At 36.0% G+C, this 14,414-nt stretch overlaps 1 protein-coding gene across 2 annotated transcripts; it reads right to left on the bottom strand.

Moving 5' to 3' along the window:
* LOC141044566 (uncharacterized) lies at nucleotides 1–2,022 on the bottom strand. 2 transcript variants are annotated; one of them, XR_012216165.2, is made up of 2 exons: nucleotides 419–2,022; nucleotides 1–89 (listed from the first exon to the last, which is right to left on the bottom strand). XR_012216165.2 is itself a non-coding variant. In XM_073529292.2 (2 exons), the coding sequence occupies exon 1, from the start codon at nucleotides 1,435–1,437 to the stop codon at nucleotides 916–918; it is 522 nt and encodes a 173-aa protein (XP_073385393.1). In that variant the 5' UTR covers nucleotides 1,438–2,022; the 3' UTR covers nucleotides 1–666; nucleotides 887–915. The 2 variants fall into 2 exon arrangements, 1 of the variants encoding a protein (XP_073385393.1); XM_073529292.2 differs by having other exon boundaries at nucleotides 1–666; nucleotides 887–2,022.
* Between the last annotated feature and the right edge of the window lie 12,392 nt (nucleotides 2,023–14,414).

Below are 14,414 nucleotides of genomic sequence, written 5' to 3'. Positions count from 1 at the left end.
TGAAATTTCTTCACCCTTTTCAAAGGTTTCAGATCAGAATTGCTTCAGTTTGTAAGTACAGTTGCCAGGTCTGAGATTGCTGTAACATGCTGCTTGGCAGCACAAATCGAAAAAGAATCACTTGTATGAACAAAACAAAAAAATGACGAGAGTGTATACTAAATCTCTTTGCTAAGAATTGGGTTCAATCAGTATCTAAAAGCATTTAGTGTAGAAAGATTAAAAACTACGGAAATGTTGTGCAACTAGACCTGAACTAAGAACAGGGATCAAAAACTGTGGTTTTGCTATCTTTCAAGGAAAATCTAGAAACGTGAGACGGAGATGGGAGCTGCAGAATGCTCGGAGTCAGTGTTGCTCAGATTCAAGCAATTGTTTAGTAAAATGGGTCGACGATTGTGTGCCACAAGAAGCTTACAATCGGCGCAGGCGAGGAGCCTTCGGCGCGGCGTACACCGTTACGATGGTCTCATGTGCTGCACGAGACTCAGCTCAGCGCGCGAAGAATCGATTCCCTGGCGGGGTTTCAACTCGCAGATTCATCCTGCATTCGGTGTGAGGAGGGAATTGACCTCTATGGCGTAGTCGATGCTTCGATGCTGAGAGAGATGGTGGTTTGAAGCTCAGATTCCAGAGGGAGAGGTCCTGGTCCATCGCTTGTGTACACTGTTGGTAGAATTCACGCCCATGGGGATCATCGCATCCTCGGGGAAAAATACTACGGTAACGGTCGATTCTGCACTGAAGCGGCAGCCTAGAACCGTTCTAGAAAATGGAGCTACTTGCGTTCCACAACGTTGCCATTCGGTAACGGACAAGCAAGAGAAAGTGTTGAGAAAAAATAAAAAATAAAAAACGAAGGGAGTGCGGTTGTAGAGACATTCACCTCCGATGCCAACTCTCTGAATCCTGTTCTCACCAATAGAGTCTGTGGTTCTCTCCTAAGAATCGAAGCAACTGTAAGAGCGAGCTTTCATTCGCCTGATTGACATTCACGAAAACTGGCCCGGGTCCAATTGCCAGATTGTTCAAAGTGTCCACCATGCGGGGGATTGTTGCGTTGTCTCTGTCTGGCGGGATGTCTACAGGAGGGTTCCAAGGGACGAGTCCGCAAATCAGGTCGCGGTAGGCGTGACGATTCTGCATCAGGTGCGAAACGTCATCGGTCCAGGAGCTGCGTTCGATGTCTTGCAATGCTTGAACCAAGCGTGGTAAGTGACGGACTTCGAACCTCTGATGCCCTCTCCATTCGTCGTCCCATCCTGCTCTTTCCCCAACTATCACCATAACCTCAAGTGGCGCATCAATGGCCAGTATGCGGGTCACACAGAAGCTTGCACCTCGATAGATTCTTCGTGGGATCTGAGGAGGCGGTTGCGGCATGCGTCTCGAGCGTGTTTCGGGCAAAATGTCCGGTATGAAAAACTCCATATCCATGTTGTGTCACTAGCAGGTATTACTCTACACGATCAGCAAATGCGAAAAATATGAGAGCACTGTGATTTTGTGGTTACATTGTCTTGTCGACTAAGTTGATAGAGAGACCACTACCACACCACTTCCGTGTCTCTTGCAAGATGAAGGGCCAGTGAGAAGAGTTGCAAGTTGTTGAATCCGGAATTGCACGAGTAGCGAAGGTTTAAGTCCTCTCTCGAAACCGCCAAGATGCAGTCAATCCTCGTCTGGATTGCCGGTAGTTTTAAATGAATACCACTAAAGAACAAAAGTCAAACAAGGATCGACAGAGTGAGTCATGCTGGGCTTCAGGGAGCCTGCGTGGAGGTGCCTCTTCTTGAAGGCACCGATTGGGGTCAAGGACAGCAAGCATTTCACACTCACCATTATCGATTTTCAAACTCGCATAGCTCTCCCAGAGGCTAGAAACAGATGTAACTCTAATCTTCCGGCCGGGACGAGAGCTCAATGCTGTCGAATAATCGGTATGTGATTCCTTTCTGATTTTCGATGTGAGCTTGTGTCCGTGTTCTCCGAATAATCTGAAATCCTGGGACGCAGGCATTATTTGAGTCCCACATGATTGAATAATGCCAAATTCAGCGTATCAGAGAATCGCGAAGACCTCCGGAAGCTAACGCGCTAGAACCATATATGCTACAATCCCTCTGCCCGTCTGAACCCATTCGCGAGAGCATTCGATACCCTACAAAATCCCATGAACATGATCATTTGTTGTTTTCTCACGCTTATTTAAATTTTTACCTACAAAAGGTGCGAAACAGCGTTGCAGTCGAAATTCCTTCCGCGATTTTTGACGTTAGACAAACATCAAGTCATAGGTGCTCACTTGACGAAACAATCACGAGGGCGTGTGGAGTGTCACTGTGGCAATTATATTCCGTAAGTAATTAACTCCACTATCTGAGTCAGCACCAGATTTCGCTGTTTCGCAAGCCACATGCAAGCAACCCTCACACACCAGTTCTGACGCGTGAACGAATCTCGCAAAAAAAATTGTTCGCTTTGGCCAAGCGCAGGGGTCAGTCTCCGAACCCAATCCACCATACCCACAGTTAAATGCATGACTAAATATAATAAATAGCCTAAATATGGGAAAACATACGCACACCAAGTTCAGATTCCCTAAACGAGTATGACTGATCAGTTGTTCCAGCACGAAACGTACAAAACTGATAAAGAGAGATCACGTGTGCTCTGTAGCAGAATCGGAACCCGCAATGGCAAATTTCAACCAGTCAGGGTGACGCCTGCGATTGATCACACGATTACCCCTTGACAATGATTTTTCGCTCTGCTCTACACGAATCAGGCGCGATGCTTTGCTGCGGATTTCGCTGATTCTCGCCTTTGTGGCAAATGGCCTCTGGTCAGTTCGGGGCACGTCAAGCTTCACACTCGGATTTCTTCAAATCGTCGTCGTCCCCTCGTCGGTATGGTCCTTCGTTCGTTCGTTTACTTCCTCGTTGGTTTGTTCCGTCGCTGACCCTCTCGTTGACTATTTTTCGTTGCACGTTCCTGCATTCGTCCTTTCTTCGGTCGGCTTTTTTTCGTCCTCTCCTTTTTACTTTTTCTTTCCTGCCGTCTCTTTCCCTTAGTAAAGCGTGCCTCTCCTTCTGAATACGAGGTTCTAGAGGCGTGTGTCTATTTTGGTGGTTTTTGTTGCAGAGTATATGCTTTGTTGCAATGTTTTGTGGTATGGAGAAATGTAAAATAGAGCTTAAATTGTGGCTATTTTTTCATACATATTTAATTGGTAAATTAATACTGAATAATGGGTAAAATTTTGCAATGTTTAAGGTATCATTGTCTGTTTTTGGAGAATGTGATTTTATCATAATATGAAAGTGTTGTGATTTTTGTTATTGAAGTGATGATATTTCAGAATGTTTTTTTCCAAAACTATTTATTTTATTGCTATCTACATCATGCATCTTAAATAGTTTGTAGCCCAAGTTAAAGCTATTGAAAAAAATAAGTCTAAAAGCTACAAACACTTAGCATCAACAAGATTTGTACATAAAGAGAAGTGTGGCATAAGATGACTCTTACTTCCAACACTCTTTACTTATAGGTGGTGGTTGCTAATTGATGAAGCAACTTCCATCCTTTTGATATTACATCTATTTCTACTTTATCCATTAAACCCTACATTCTTTCTTAACCTAGCTGCCACCTACAACCCTTAGTTGCCACCATAGTAACTTCCTTTAACTCTTTGTTACCTTTTGACTATTAGCAACATACTTTGCTTAATTTCTATGTGGTTGTAACTAAGCAAATACTTGCTGATCTTCAACACTCTTTCTTTGCTAATTTTTAAAAGGCTTTCAATTCTAATCTTTGTATCAACTCATGATGTCTATCCTTTACTAATGCCTTTGTAAGTACATCAATAAGTATGTCATTTGTAGCACAATATTTCATACCTATTATTCCATCTTCAATCTTCTCTCATATGAAATGATGTTGAACATCAATGTACTTGGTCTTTGAATGGTATTTTGGATTCTTGGTAAATGTAAGACATCCTTGATTGTCACACATAATTAGAGTTGTTTCTAATTGCTTTAGTCCAATGTCTTTTAAAAGTTGCCTTATCCAACATGCATCCATTATACAATAACTTGCTGCTATGTACTCTATCTCTATCGTTGATCTTACAATGATAGATTATTTCTTGCAATTCCATGAAATAGCTCCCACTTTAATGAAGAAGACATATCTTGTTGTAAATCTTCTATCATTTGTATCTCTTTTTAGTCCTAAACACCTACTTACAACCAACACTAGATCGATTTGTTGGAAGGAGTGTCAATTTCTATATACCATTGTCCATAAGAGATTGATACTCTTCTTCTATAGCCTTTTTCTATTCCATTGCATCTTCGGACTTTAATGCATCATACAAAGATACTCGATCAGCAAGAAGAGCAAGATTTATACGTTCTTCACTTACTTGAGGAAAGATATGATCCTTCCACCATTCACCACGTTACCTTCTTTCTTTCAAAGGATATCTCCTTTCATTTGTACAAGAAGATTTACCTTATTGCATCCTATGTTCTTTTCTAACCTTCTTCTCTCTTAAATCTTGTCATTTCTTATTCAATGGTTAGTATTCCCCATCATCATGATCATCATAATCTTCAACATCTTCATTTCTTTCATTGTTGTTCCTAGCAATTGTAAGAGCATTCATCGTTTTAACCTTCTTTGGCTTTTCATCTTCGTCATCTTTATTATCTTCATCTTCTTGTTTCTTTGTTGAATTCAAAGATATGTCCATAAATACACCATTACTCCCACTTGGATACACCTCCAAGTGCTCACAAGCATTCTTATGCTCCAAAAACTCAACATCGCGACTTTTGATGATCTTTTTTGATTTCCAAGCATATTAGCCTATATGCCTTAGTACCTTCACAATAACCAAAAAATACACACTTTGGACCTTTTGCATTAAGTTTGGACCTCATACAATCTAGTGTTTTTGTATATGCAATGCAACCAAAGGTTCTCATATGTGAAATGCAAAGTTGTCTCCCATTCTAAGCTTCTTGTGGTGTCATTGATGCAAAAACACTTGTTGGACACCTATTTCTTATATACACTTCATTCACCACAGCTTCTATTCAAAATTCATAAGCAAGGTTTTGAGCATGAAGTATGTTCCTTGTTATCCCTACAATGGTTTGATTTGTCCTTTCAACAACACCATTTTGTTGTAGAGTGTATAGAGTTGTGGTTTGTCTAGTAATTCCTTCATTCTTCAAATAAACATCAAATCACTTAGACATATATTCATCTCCATTGTCCATATTCAGCACCTTAATCTTGTATTCACTTTATTTTTTAATAAGTACTTTAAACTCTTTAAACCTCTAAAAGCATGTACTCTTAGCTTTAATAATGTAAATCCAAATCTTTCTTGAATAATCATCAATAAAAATAAGAAAATACCTTGATCTTCCAATATTTGTGTTCTTCATAGATCCACATATATCAAAATGGACAATCTCCAGCAACTTGGTAGCACGTATTACTCTGCTATTTGGAAATGAAGCCCTTTGTTCTTTGTCTTATATGCATCCTTTATATGTAAGTTGTTTTGAATTTTGGCTTATATTGCCAAGATCTAAGCCACTGTTAAGGACAAGAATACGATAAAGACAGATAAACGAGTGAGACTTCTCTCAAAGAAAGATGACAAAATAGAAATAACTTGATATATATATTAAAAAAGAAATTGGAATGGCTATTGTCAAAAAGCCAAGAAAACTAAAGACCCTTAAAACTAGATTAAAAGCAAGAAAAGAGTTGACAAGAGTGAAGAATGCTTCACTCTTGTCTCTATATATACTATCTAACTAAGAGCTACGTGGCAAAATTCTATAGGACCTCTAATATGTGTTGACTTTGTAAGATACATATCTTGACTTATAAGACAAGTTTCTCTACGTGTGGGCCACATAATTAGCTTGGTCTTCAAGCTAACAACATGTGTGGCACATGGCCAACTTGTTGATCACGTTTCTAATCCAAAAAGTCAATTAAAGACACCAATAAAGTCAAAGCAACATCTATAAAACTTCTAGAAAGCTTTCATATCAAATACTATAGAATTAACTTACTTTTATTTACTTTTACTTACTTCTACCTATTTATATATGTAACAACTGGCTTACATGAGTATGTCCGTGACATTATCTCTCCTTCTAGGTACAAGTTCTACGAGGAGCGGTCATCATATGTTGAGGAAATCTATGATGTGACGAATTATATTCGCTACATACTATGATCTTTGTTCTCTTCGAACATGATTGATAGGGCCTCTCAACCATTGGTAGTATCCCATACCAGGGCGGGAAGACCACCCAATTATTTGATCATTGTTGAGGCCTTCATAACTTCCTTCAAATGAAACATTTGAAACACCATCATGAGTTGTTCCTACCTCTAGTAAAATCACCAAATATTGAGAGTCCCTTCCAAGGTCGTGATATCAAACGCGTTGTATTTTACCATCTATTCGAGGAAAAATATGTCATTCTTGAAGATCTTCATCTCGATTGCATCTTCTTGAAGGTTGTGACAATTGTAATGTCTTGTTTGACAGGTCAGCAAACGAAGGCTCTTGAATCGAATCTGCTAGTTGTTGGTTCTCTATCTCGTGAGCGTTACAACTACAAAGAAGCTACAAACAAGGATTGAAGATAGAATGTTATCTTGCCTAGATCTTGTTTCTTTTATAAGGAAGATTTTCATCTTGATTTTGATGGATGTCGTCAATGAAAAGCCTCCACCGCCTTTGCTACATTTGTAAGATTTTTTATTAGCTCCTATGTGCGTTCACTAATATCATATCTGTGCCAATGGAGAAGACATTCTAATTTATTTTAGCGCCGCCTTGAATCTAAGACTTCTTCCACTTCAAATTCTTCATTATTGTCTACTTCTATAGGAGGAGGTGGAGCTTATCTTCTTCTTGGTATATCCATTGTCTTGTATGGTTCAAAAAGAGACATGTAGAATACTGAATTGATTTGTGGAGAAATAGAAAATTATTTAAGCCTTCGATAGTCCAACATGTCTCAAGGACTAGTGGTCTTGATATTGCGACGAAGTAACCATACCTTATCATCCATGTAGAATGGTAGTTGTTCCTTTCAATAGACATCCACATTGACCTTTTGTTGTTCTTGAGCTTCTTTTAACTACACCTTCATCGTTGTATGTAGCTTTGACAAATGAATTGCTAAATCTTTTGCAGTAGGATTATCAACTTTTGAAAAGTCAAAAGTATTAAGTCATGGATGATAACCATAATTAGTAAAGAAAGGTGTTTTTTTTATAGAAGAATGTACCTTGTTATTGTAAACAAACTCTGCCAATGGCAAAAGAATTGTCCAATCATCTTGGTGGTAGTTAATAGTACATCTTAAATACTGCTCCAAAACTTGATTAACATGCTCCATTTGTCCATCAATTTGAGGATGGAATGTCGAAGATAGTTTTATATCTACTTTTAGTATCTTAAAAAGAGTCTGCCAAAATCTTGATATAAATTGAGTTCCCTTATTTGATATAATATCCTTGGGTAATCCATGATAGCGATAGATATTATCAAGAAAGAGCTTAGGTGTTTCTTTACTTGTGATAGATTTTATACATGGTACAAAATGTGCCATCTTGGTAAAATGATCCACTATTACAAATATAGAGTCATAAGAACCTGAGATTGGAAGATCCGTGATGAAATCCATAGAAATACAAGACCATGGTTGTTTTGGAATAAGTAATGGCTGAAGAAGTCCATAAGGTCGATGACAAGGAGTTTTTGATCTCAAGCAAACATCACAAGATTATACAAAATCTTTGACTGCTTTCCACATTTGTGGCCACCAAAAGTCCCTAGATATTAGTTCCAAAGTTTTATTGTACCCAAAATGTCCTACTGCTAGAAATTCATGATAAGCTTGAAGAACACGTAAACAAACTTCACCTTCTGGAATATATAGGCATCTTTCAAAATATAGTAGATTATTTTTGAATTCAAACTTGGAAGTATCATGAGACTTTGAAGGATTTTCCTTAATATCACAAATAAGAGGATCAAAAGACATACTTGACTGAACTTATATAATGAAAGTTGAATCAACAATTAGTGTTGATTTCATTGCTTGAAAACGAAGATGCTCTGGCTTCAAGAAAATTATCCATTGTTGATCAAAGTAGCATCTCTTTCCTTTGGTACAAGGTAAGATCATCTAGAGAGTGTATTTGACAAACCTTGTTATTTTTCTAGTTGATAAGTGATCTTGAATTCGAATCTTGATAAAGACATACTCCAATGGATTTGGCGACGATTCAAAACACGTGCTGACATAAAATATTCAAGGTTCTTGTGATTTGTATACACTATGACTGGGCTAGAAGCACCTTCTAGATAATGGCACCATTCTTGAAACAAATCCACGATTGTAAGAAGTTCTTTATTGTGGATCTCGTAGTTAATTTTGACTGCTGAAATTTTTTTGGAATGAAAAGCTATTGGGTGAAGTTTATCATTTGTTCCTATTTGTGACAATATGGCATCCAAAGCAAAGTCTGATGTATCTTTTTCTATAAAAAATGGCTTAGAAAAATTGACACGATACAAGATTGGTGTAGAAACAAAGGTTGTCTTCAAAGCTTCAAATGCTACTTCTGCTTCTTGATTCCATTGAAGTTTGTCTTTGCAAATCAAACGTGTAAGTGAAGTTGCAACTTGAGAGAAGTCTTTGATAAAGATCCAATAGTAGTTGGCAAATTCCAAAAAACATTGGACATCTCTTACTATTTTTAGGATCTTCCAACTCATAATAGTTTGAACTTTCTTGGGATCCATCATAAGTCCATCATTTGAAATGATATATCCTAAGAAGTCAACTTGAGTAGTATAAAATACTTCTATTTTGGCATAGAGTCCTGCATCTTTTAGTTTTTGTAATACTTGGCGAATATGAAATTTATATTCTTTTGAATTCTTAGAATAGATTAAGATGTCGTCTAGGTAATAGACAACAAAATCATCTAAAAACTCCCAAAAGACATCATTCATTAGATGTTGAAATGCTGTTGGTGCATTTGTAAGTCCAAAAGGCATGACGTTGTCGGAGTAGAGAGAGTTTGCCTCAAGAAAACGCTAGGCGTCTGGCTGTCACTAATTATTCAATCAAGCTTGAAAATAAGGGAAGCCCTAATTTTATATATAATTTTTTCTTTTTGAGTAATTGCACCTAATACACAATCCTCAAGTAACCCACAACTTCCAAAATATGATAAAGTTTTCTAAAACCTTGTTTATTCTTATGTGGAGATTTTCTCGAACTTCAACACCTCATATCTCCTAATCCGACCATCCAAAGAAACACAAATTTTACATGAAGTAGTGATGTATTCTTATTAACTTCTACAACAAATTTCAATTGCAAATTCGTTGTAGATCTTGAGATATCTTGAAAATCCTAACAATCGCTTCAAACCCTTGTCTTTATACATCCTCGTGAAATTTTCTTCATATCTCACAAAATATAGGCTCAAATGCCACGAAATTTGTATGTATAGCTTCTTAACAAAAAAATTTACATTCTTCAAAAGTTCAAGTCAAAAATTCATCCGAATACTCAAGTTATGGCTCCAACCATTACTACAAACAAAACCGCTTACTTACTGCCTTTGATTTGGAAGCGCCGCCTTCAACTCCTTACAACTCCTTCATATAAACTCCAAAAGCAATAATTCTTTCATGAAAGATGTAGGCCTTAAAATCGCCATTCCAGTCGCACCTTCTAATCTTCAAAAGCTGCTGTAAAACTCCTCGTACTCTCAAAAGAATAATAGTATGTCTTAAATAAACACCTTAACTTCAAACGGCTATAACTTCTTCACCTTAACTCCAAATCCTCTAATTTTTGTACAAAAATTGTATCCCAAATCCTAAACTTTACAACCTTAGCTTTTAATCTCCAAATGCTCTCAAAAGAAGAACCCCAATCCCTAATAAGGCCTCGGGCAGCCTCCTTGAAGTCCATTGGGCATGGTATTCGACCAATAGGGCTGAAGTTTCCCATTTCTTGCCTTCATCCGACCATGCCTTGCTTTTATTCCTCCCAATTAGCCTCCTACTAGTTTAGATTTTTATCCTTAGATTTCCACCTTCTCCCAAGGCTTCATACTAAACATTTAGGTCCTATATATATATATATATATATATATATATTTTAATGTCAAAATCAAAAGAAGTAAAGAAACAAAATAAAGTTTCTTATACCAACTCCTTTTAATTTAATCTACTAGCCACTCTAACATACATCTAGATTTATCAATATATAATATGTTTTAACTAATTTTTACATACTGTAAGCATTTATAGTACGACAACGTTGTATTCAAAATGTCCATATTTTTTTTGAAATGCAGTCTTCTATTCATCTCTTTCTTTAATGCGTACCAAATTATATGCTCTCTGTAGATCTATTTTTTTATAGATCTTATCTTGATTTAACTGATCAAGAAGTCTAGATATCAAAGGTAGCAGGTACCTATTTTTGATAGTGATTTTGTTGAGTCCTCGATAATCAACAAACATCCACAATGATCCATCTTTTTTCTTCACAAATAAAATTGGAGCTCTTTCTAGAGATTTGGAATGGCGTATGAAGTTTTTGGCCAAATTCTCTTCAATATACTCTTTGAATTCAGCCAACTCATTTTGAAATAAATTATAGATTGGTCCAAATAGCAGTTGTGTTCCTTCTTAAAGGTCAATTGAGCAGTCATAGGAATGATGTCTAGAAGAGTATCCACATTCTTTTTCTCAAATACATCTTGAAAATCTTGATATTGGCTTGGAATGCCACTTGAAGTTTTGCCACCAATAGAAATAAGTGTGGCATAAATGACAAAAAGTGATCCTTCTTTTGCAGCATACAAGAAAGCTCTTGTACCTACAAATATAGGTTTTATTATACTAGACTTATGACTTTCTACTTGATTAACTACACTCTTAGTTATACTTTCAAAAAAGTCAAGACTACGAGAAGTACAATCTATTTTAGGATTATATTTTTCTAGCCATGATAAATCTAAAATGATTGGATTAGAAAGAGATCTAATAATATTAAATATTACAAAGCTACTATGACCATTAGTTGCTATTTCTAGAGGAAGGTTTTCATGAGTAACATCTCCTAAAGATAGCGGACGACCATCTATGACTACTACATGAACAAGTTTAGTTTTCTTTACTAAAAATATGCTATGTCTTTTAATAAATTTTTCATCTAAGAAACATGCTGAGGTTCTTGAATCTAGCAAGACAGAGGCTTTGAGATATTTAGGTCCTAAAATAATATTTATCGTAAAACATAGAGAGGATTCTGAAGAGAGGATATGACCTTCACTAGGCATTGTACAAGGTTCCAGCCACACGATCCCTATTGTAGCTGGACAAATTTATTTTTTGACATGCTATCTCCTTTGATTGCCGTACTCTTTATTTTATAGTTGCGTCATTTCTTTAGGTAATGTTGAACAATGTGCTTAGGTTCTCAAGAATATAAGCACAAACTTTCTTGACGACGATGAGTCTTTTCTTGCTCAGTAAGAGATTTGAAACGTATTGTATCAATTTGCATATCCTCTACTTCAGAATGTATGTGTTGAAGAGATGTTGGTATTGCTATTGAATTGTAGTTACGTTGAGGTCCACTTGTACGATTCTCAAATCCAAATTCAAAAAAGTAATTGTTGCACTTTACAGCAAAGTCAATTGCTTGACTTAATGTTTGAGGATCAGGTAAGTTGAGCATTAATTTTTTTACCTCATATTGTAATCCATAGAGAAATTGGCTAATGAGTGCAACATTATCCCACTTGATATCAGTTGCAAGTTGTCAAAATTGTGAAGCATACAACATTACTGATTGATTGTCTTGTCATAAAATATGGATCTTATTGGTTGCAATACAATTTACATCATGTTCTCCATACATAGATCAAAATTCCACCAAAAAAGCCTCTAGATTATCCAATATTGGATCTCGCCATTCAAAAAAAGATGAAAACCATGATAATACTGAACTTGAAAGAAGCGTACCAATGAATTTAACTTGCGATCTTGAAGTTGGATAGCTTTGGGGTTGAAGTTCAATCACAAGTTGTACTTGATTGATAAATCTTCTAAACTTTGATCTGGTGTCATCAAACTTCTCGGATAGGATAATTCTTGGTTCTCTAACATTGAAAGAGCGTTCCATCATAGAAGAAGGGACATGATTTGGTGTAGATATTGAAGCAGTTCCAATCATTTCTATATCTTCACTTCTTGCCAATCTTGTTGTTCCTTGTAGTGGTAAATTGAGTTGATGCATTGCAAGCATTAATTTTTTCAATTGCTCTTGTATTTGAGCCATTGCACTCTTCATTTTAGTAAGTTTTGCCATGATAACACTTAGAAAAGAAAAGATGTCTAATATCACTCAAGACAAATAGAAAAGAGGACTTCAGAACAAAAAAAATACTAAGGAAAATATCAGTTTAGAAGAGGGTAATCTGCAACTTCTGATATGCTTATGTCTTATTAATAAAAAGGGATAATCTACCCTTAATCAAGATTAGACAAAGCTCTGATATTGTAAGTGTACTCTAGTCAATCTGTCAAGGACAAAAACATGATAAAGATAAATAAACGTGTGAGACTTCTTTCAAAGAAAGATGAAAAAATAGAAATAACTTGATATATATATATATTAAGAAAAAAAGTGGAATGGCTATTGCCAAAAAGCCATGAAAACTAAAGACCCTTGAAAGTAGACCAGAACCAAGAAAACATTTGATAAGAGTGAAGAAGGCTTCACTCTTGTCTCTATATATAATATCTAACTAGGGGCTACATGGCAACATTCTATAGGACCTCCAATATGTGTTGACTTTGTAGGACACATGCCTTGACTTATAAGATAAGTTTCTCTACATGTGGGCCACATAGTTAGGTTGGTCTTCAAGTTAACAACATGTGTGGCACATGGCCAACTTATTGACCACGTTTCTAATCCAAAAATCAATTAAAGACACCAATAAAGTCAAAGCAGCATCTATGAAGCTTCTAGAAAGCTTTCATATCAAATACTATAGAATTAACTTACTTTTATCTACTTTTACTTACTTCTACCTATTTATATATGTAACAACTGGCTTACATGAGTATTTTCGTGACATCCACTTACCATAGACTTGAGCTCTTTTATAGTCTTCACATTAAAATAGCTAAGGTGACAATGCCATATATTCAACTTATCTTGGTTTGATATAAACTTAACAAATATGGCTACTTCCACTCCATTCACCTTCTTACAAATGAGGTAGTATAAATTTCCATTTTTAAAGCCTTTGAAGATCTTATTTCTACTTAATGTTCTTACAAAATATCCATTTATGTCAAATTAAACTTTAAAACCTTCCATTACAAGTTTACTCACTGAATGTAGGTTTTGCTTCATCTTAGGCATATAAAGGATGTTTTTGAATCTAATCCTATTGGTTTGTCCATTCACAACCACCTCCACCATAATAGAGTCAATTTCAATGGCTTCACATATGTCACTATCTACTAATATCACATTTGATGTTAGAATAGTTTCATAAGTGTCAAATGAATACTTTTAAGATATCATATACTTGGAATAATATGAATCTACAATCCATCTTAATATGGCAGCCATAAAGGTCTCATTTGATACTGTGAATTCATAATCTTATCCTCCAAACTCATCTTGTACAATATTTATATTCTTCTTCTTCATTTTTTTTGTTTTTATAGCAATTTTGAGCAAAATAGCCTACTTTGCCACAAATGAAGCAAGATTTGACATTACCTCTTTGATTTGAATTGTCATCCTTGCCTTAAAGTGAGTAAAGTACAGAATCTTCACTTTAGAGCTCTATTTATTTCTTATTGGTTACTTCATGGACAAGTCTTGCTGTCACATAGTCCATTCTAAGCTCTTTTAGCTTAATGGACTTCAATGCCATAATAAGGTAGTTGTAGGATTTGGGAAGGCTCATCAGTAAGGTTATGATAATATCACTTTTTTCTAAAGGCTTGTCAATAATTGCTAGTTGATTTGTAAGAGACTTTATCTTATTGACATGGGCTATGAAATCTTCACCTTCTTCTATCTTACAAGTGAAGAACTTTCTCCTCGAATAAATAAAGTTGGATAAGTTCTTGCTCTCATAAATATTGTAAAGAGTCTTCTATGCTTTCACTAATCCTTTACAAGAAATAATGTAGGAGAAGTTGGCTTCATCCATATTTGTTGCAATCAATCCAAAAGCCTTCTTTTCACAATATTTGAACTCCTTATTCTCCTTCATATCAACATCTATGCTTT

The sequence above is a fragment of the Physcomitrium patens genome, chromosome 20 (genome assembly GCF_059467195.1).
Source record: "Physcomitrium patens ecotype Gransden chromosome 20, ASM5946719v1, whole genome shotgun sequence".
Taxonomy (NCBI): domain Eukaryota; kingdom Viridiplantae; phylum Streptophyta; class Bryopsida; order Funariales; family Funariaceae; genus Physcomitrium; species Physcomitrium patens.
This window is presented reverse-complemented; position numbering and strand designations above follow the sequence as displayed.

Coding starts and splice junctions, on each gene's coding strand:
- LOC141044566 (XM_073529292.2), bottom strand. CDS start 1,437: ATGGATATGGAGTTTTTCATACCGGACATTTTGCCCGAAACACGCTCG.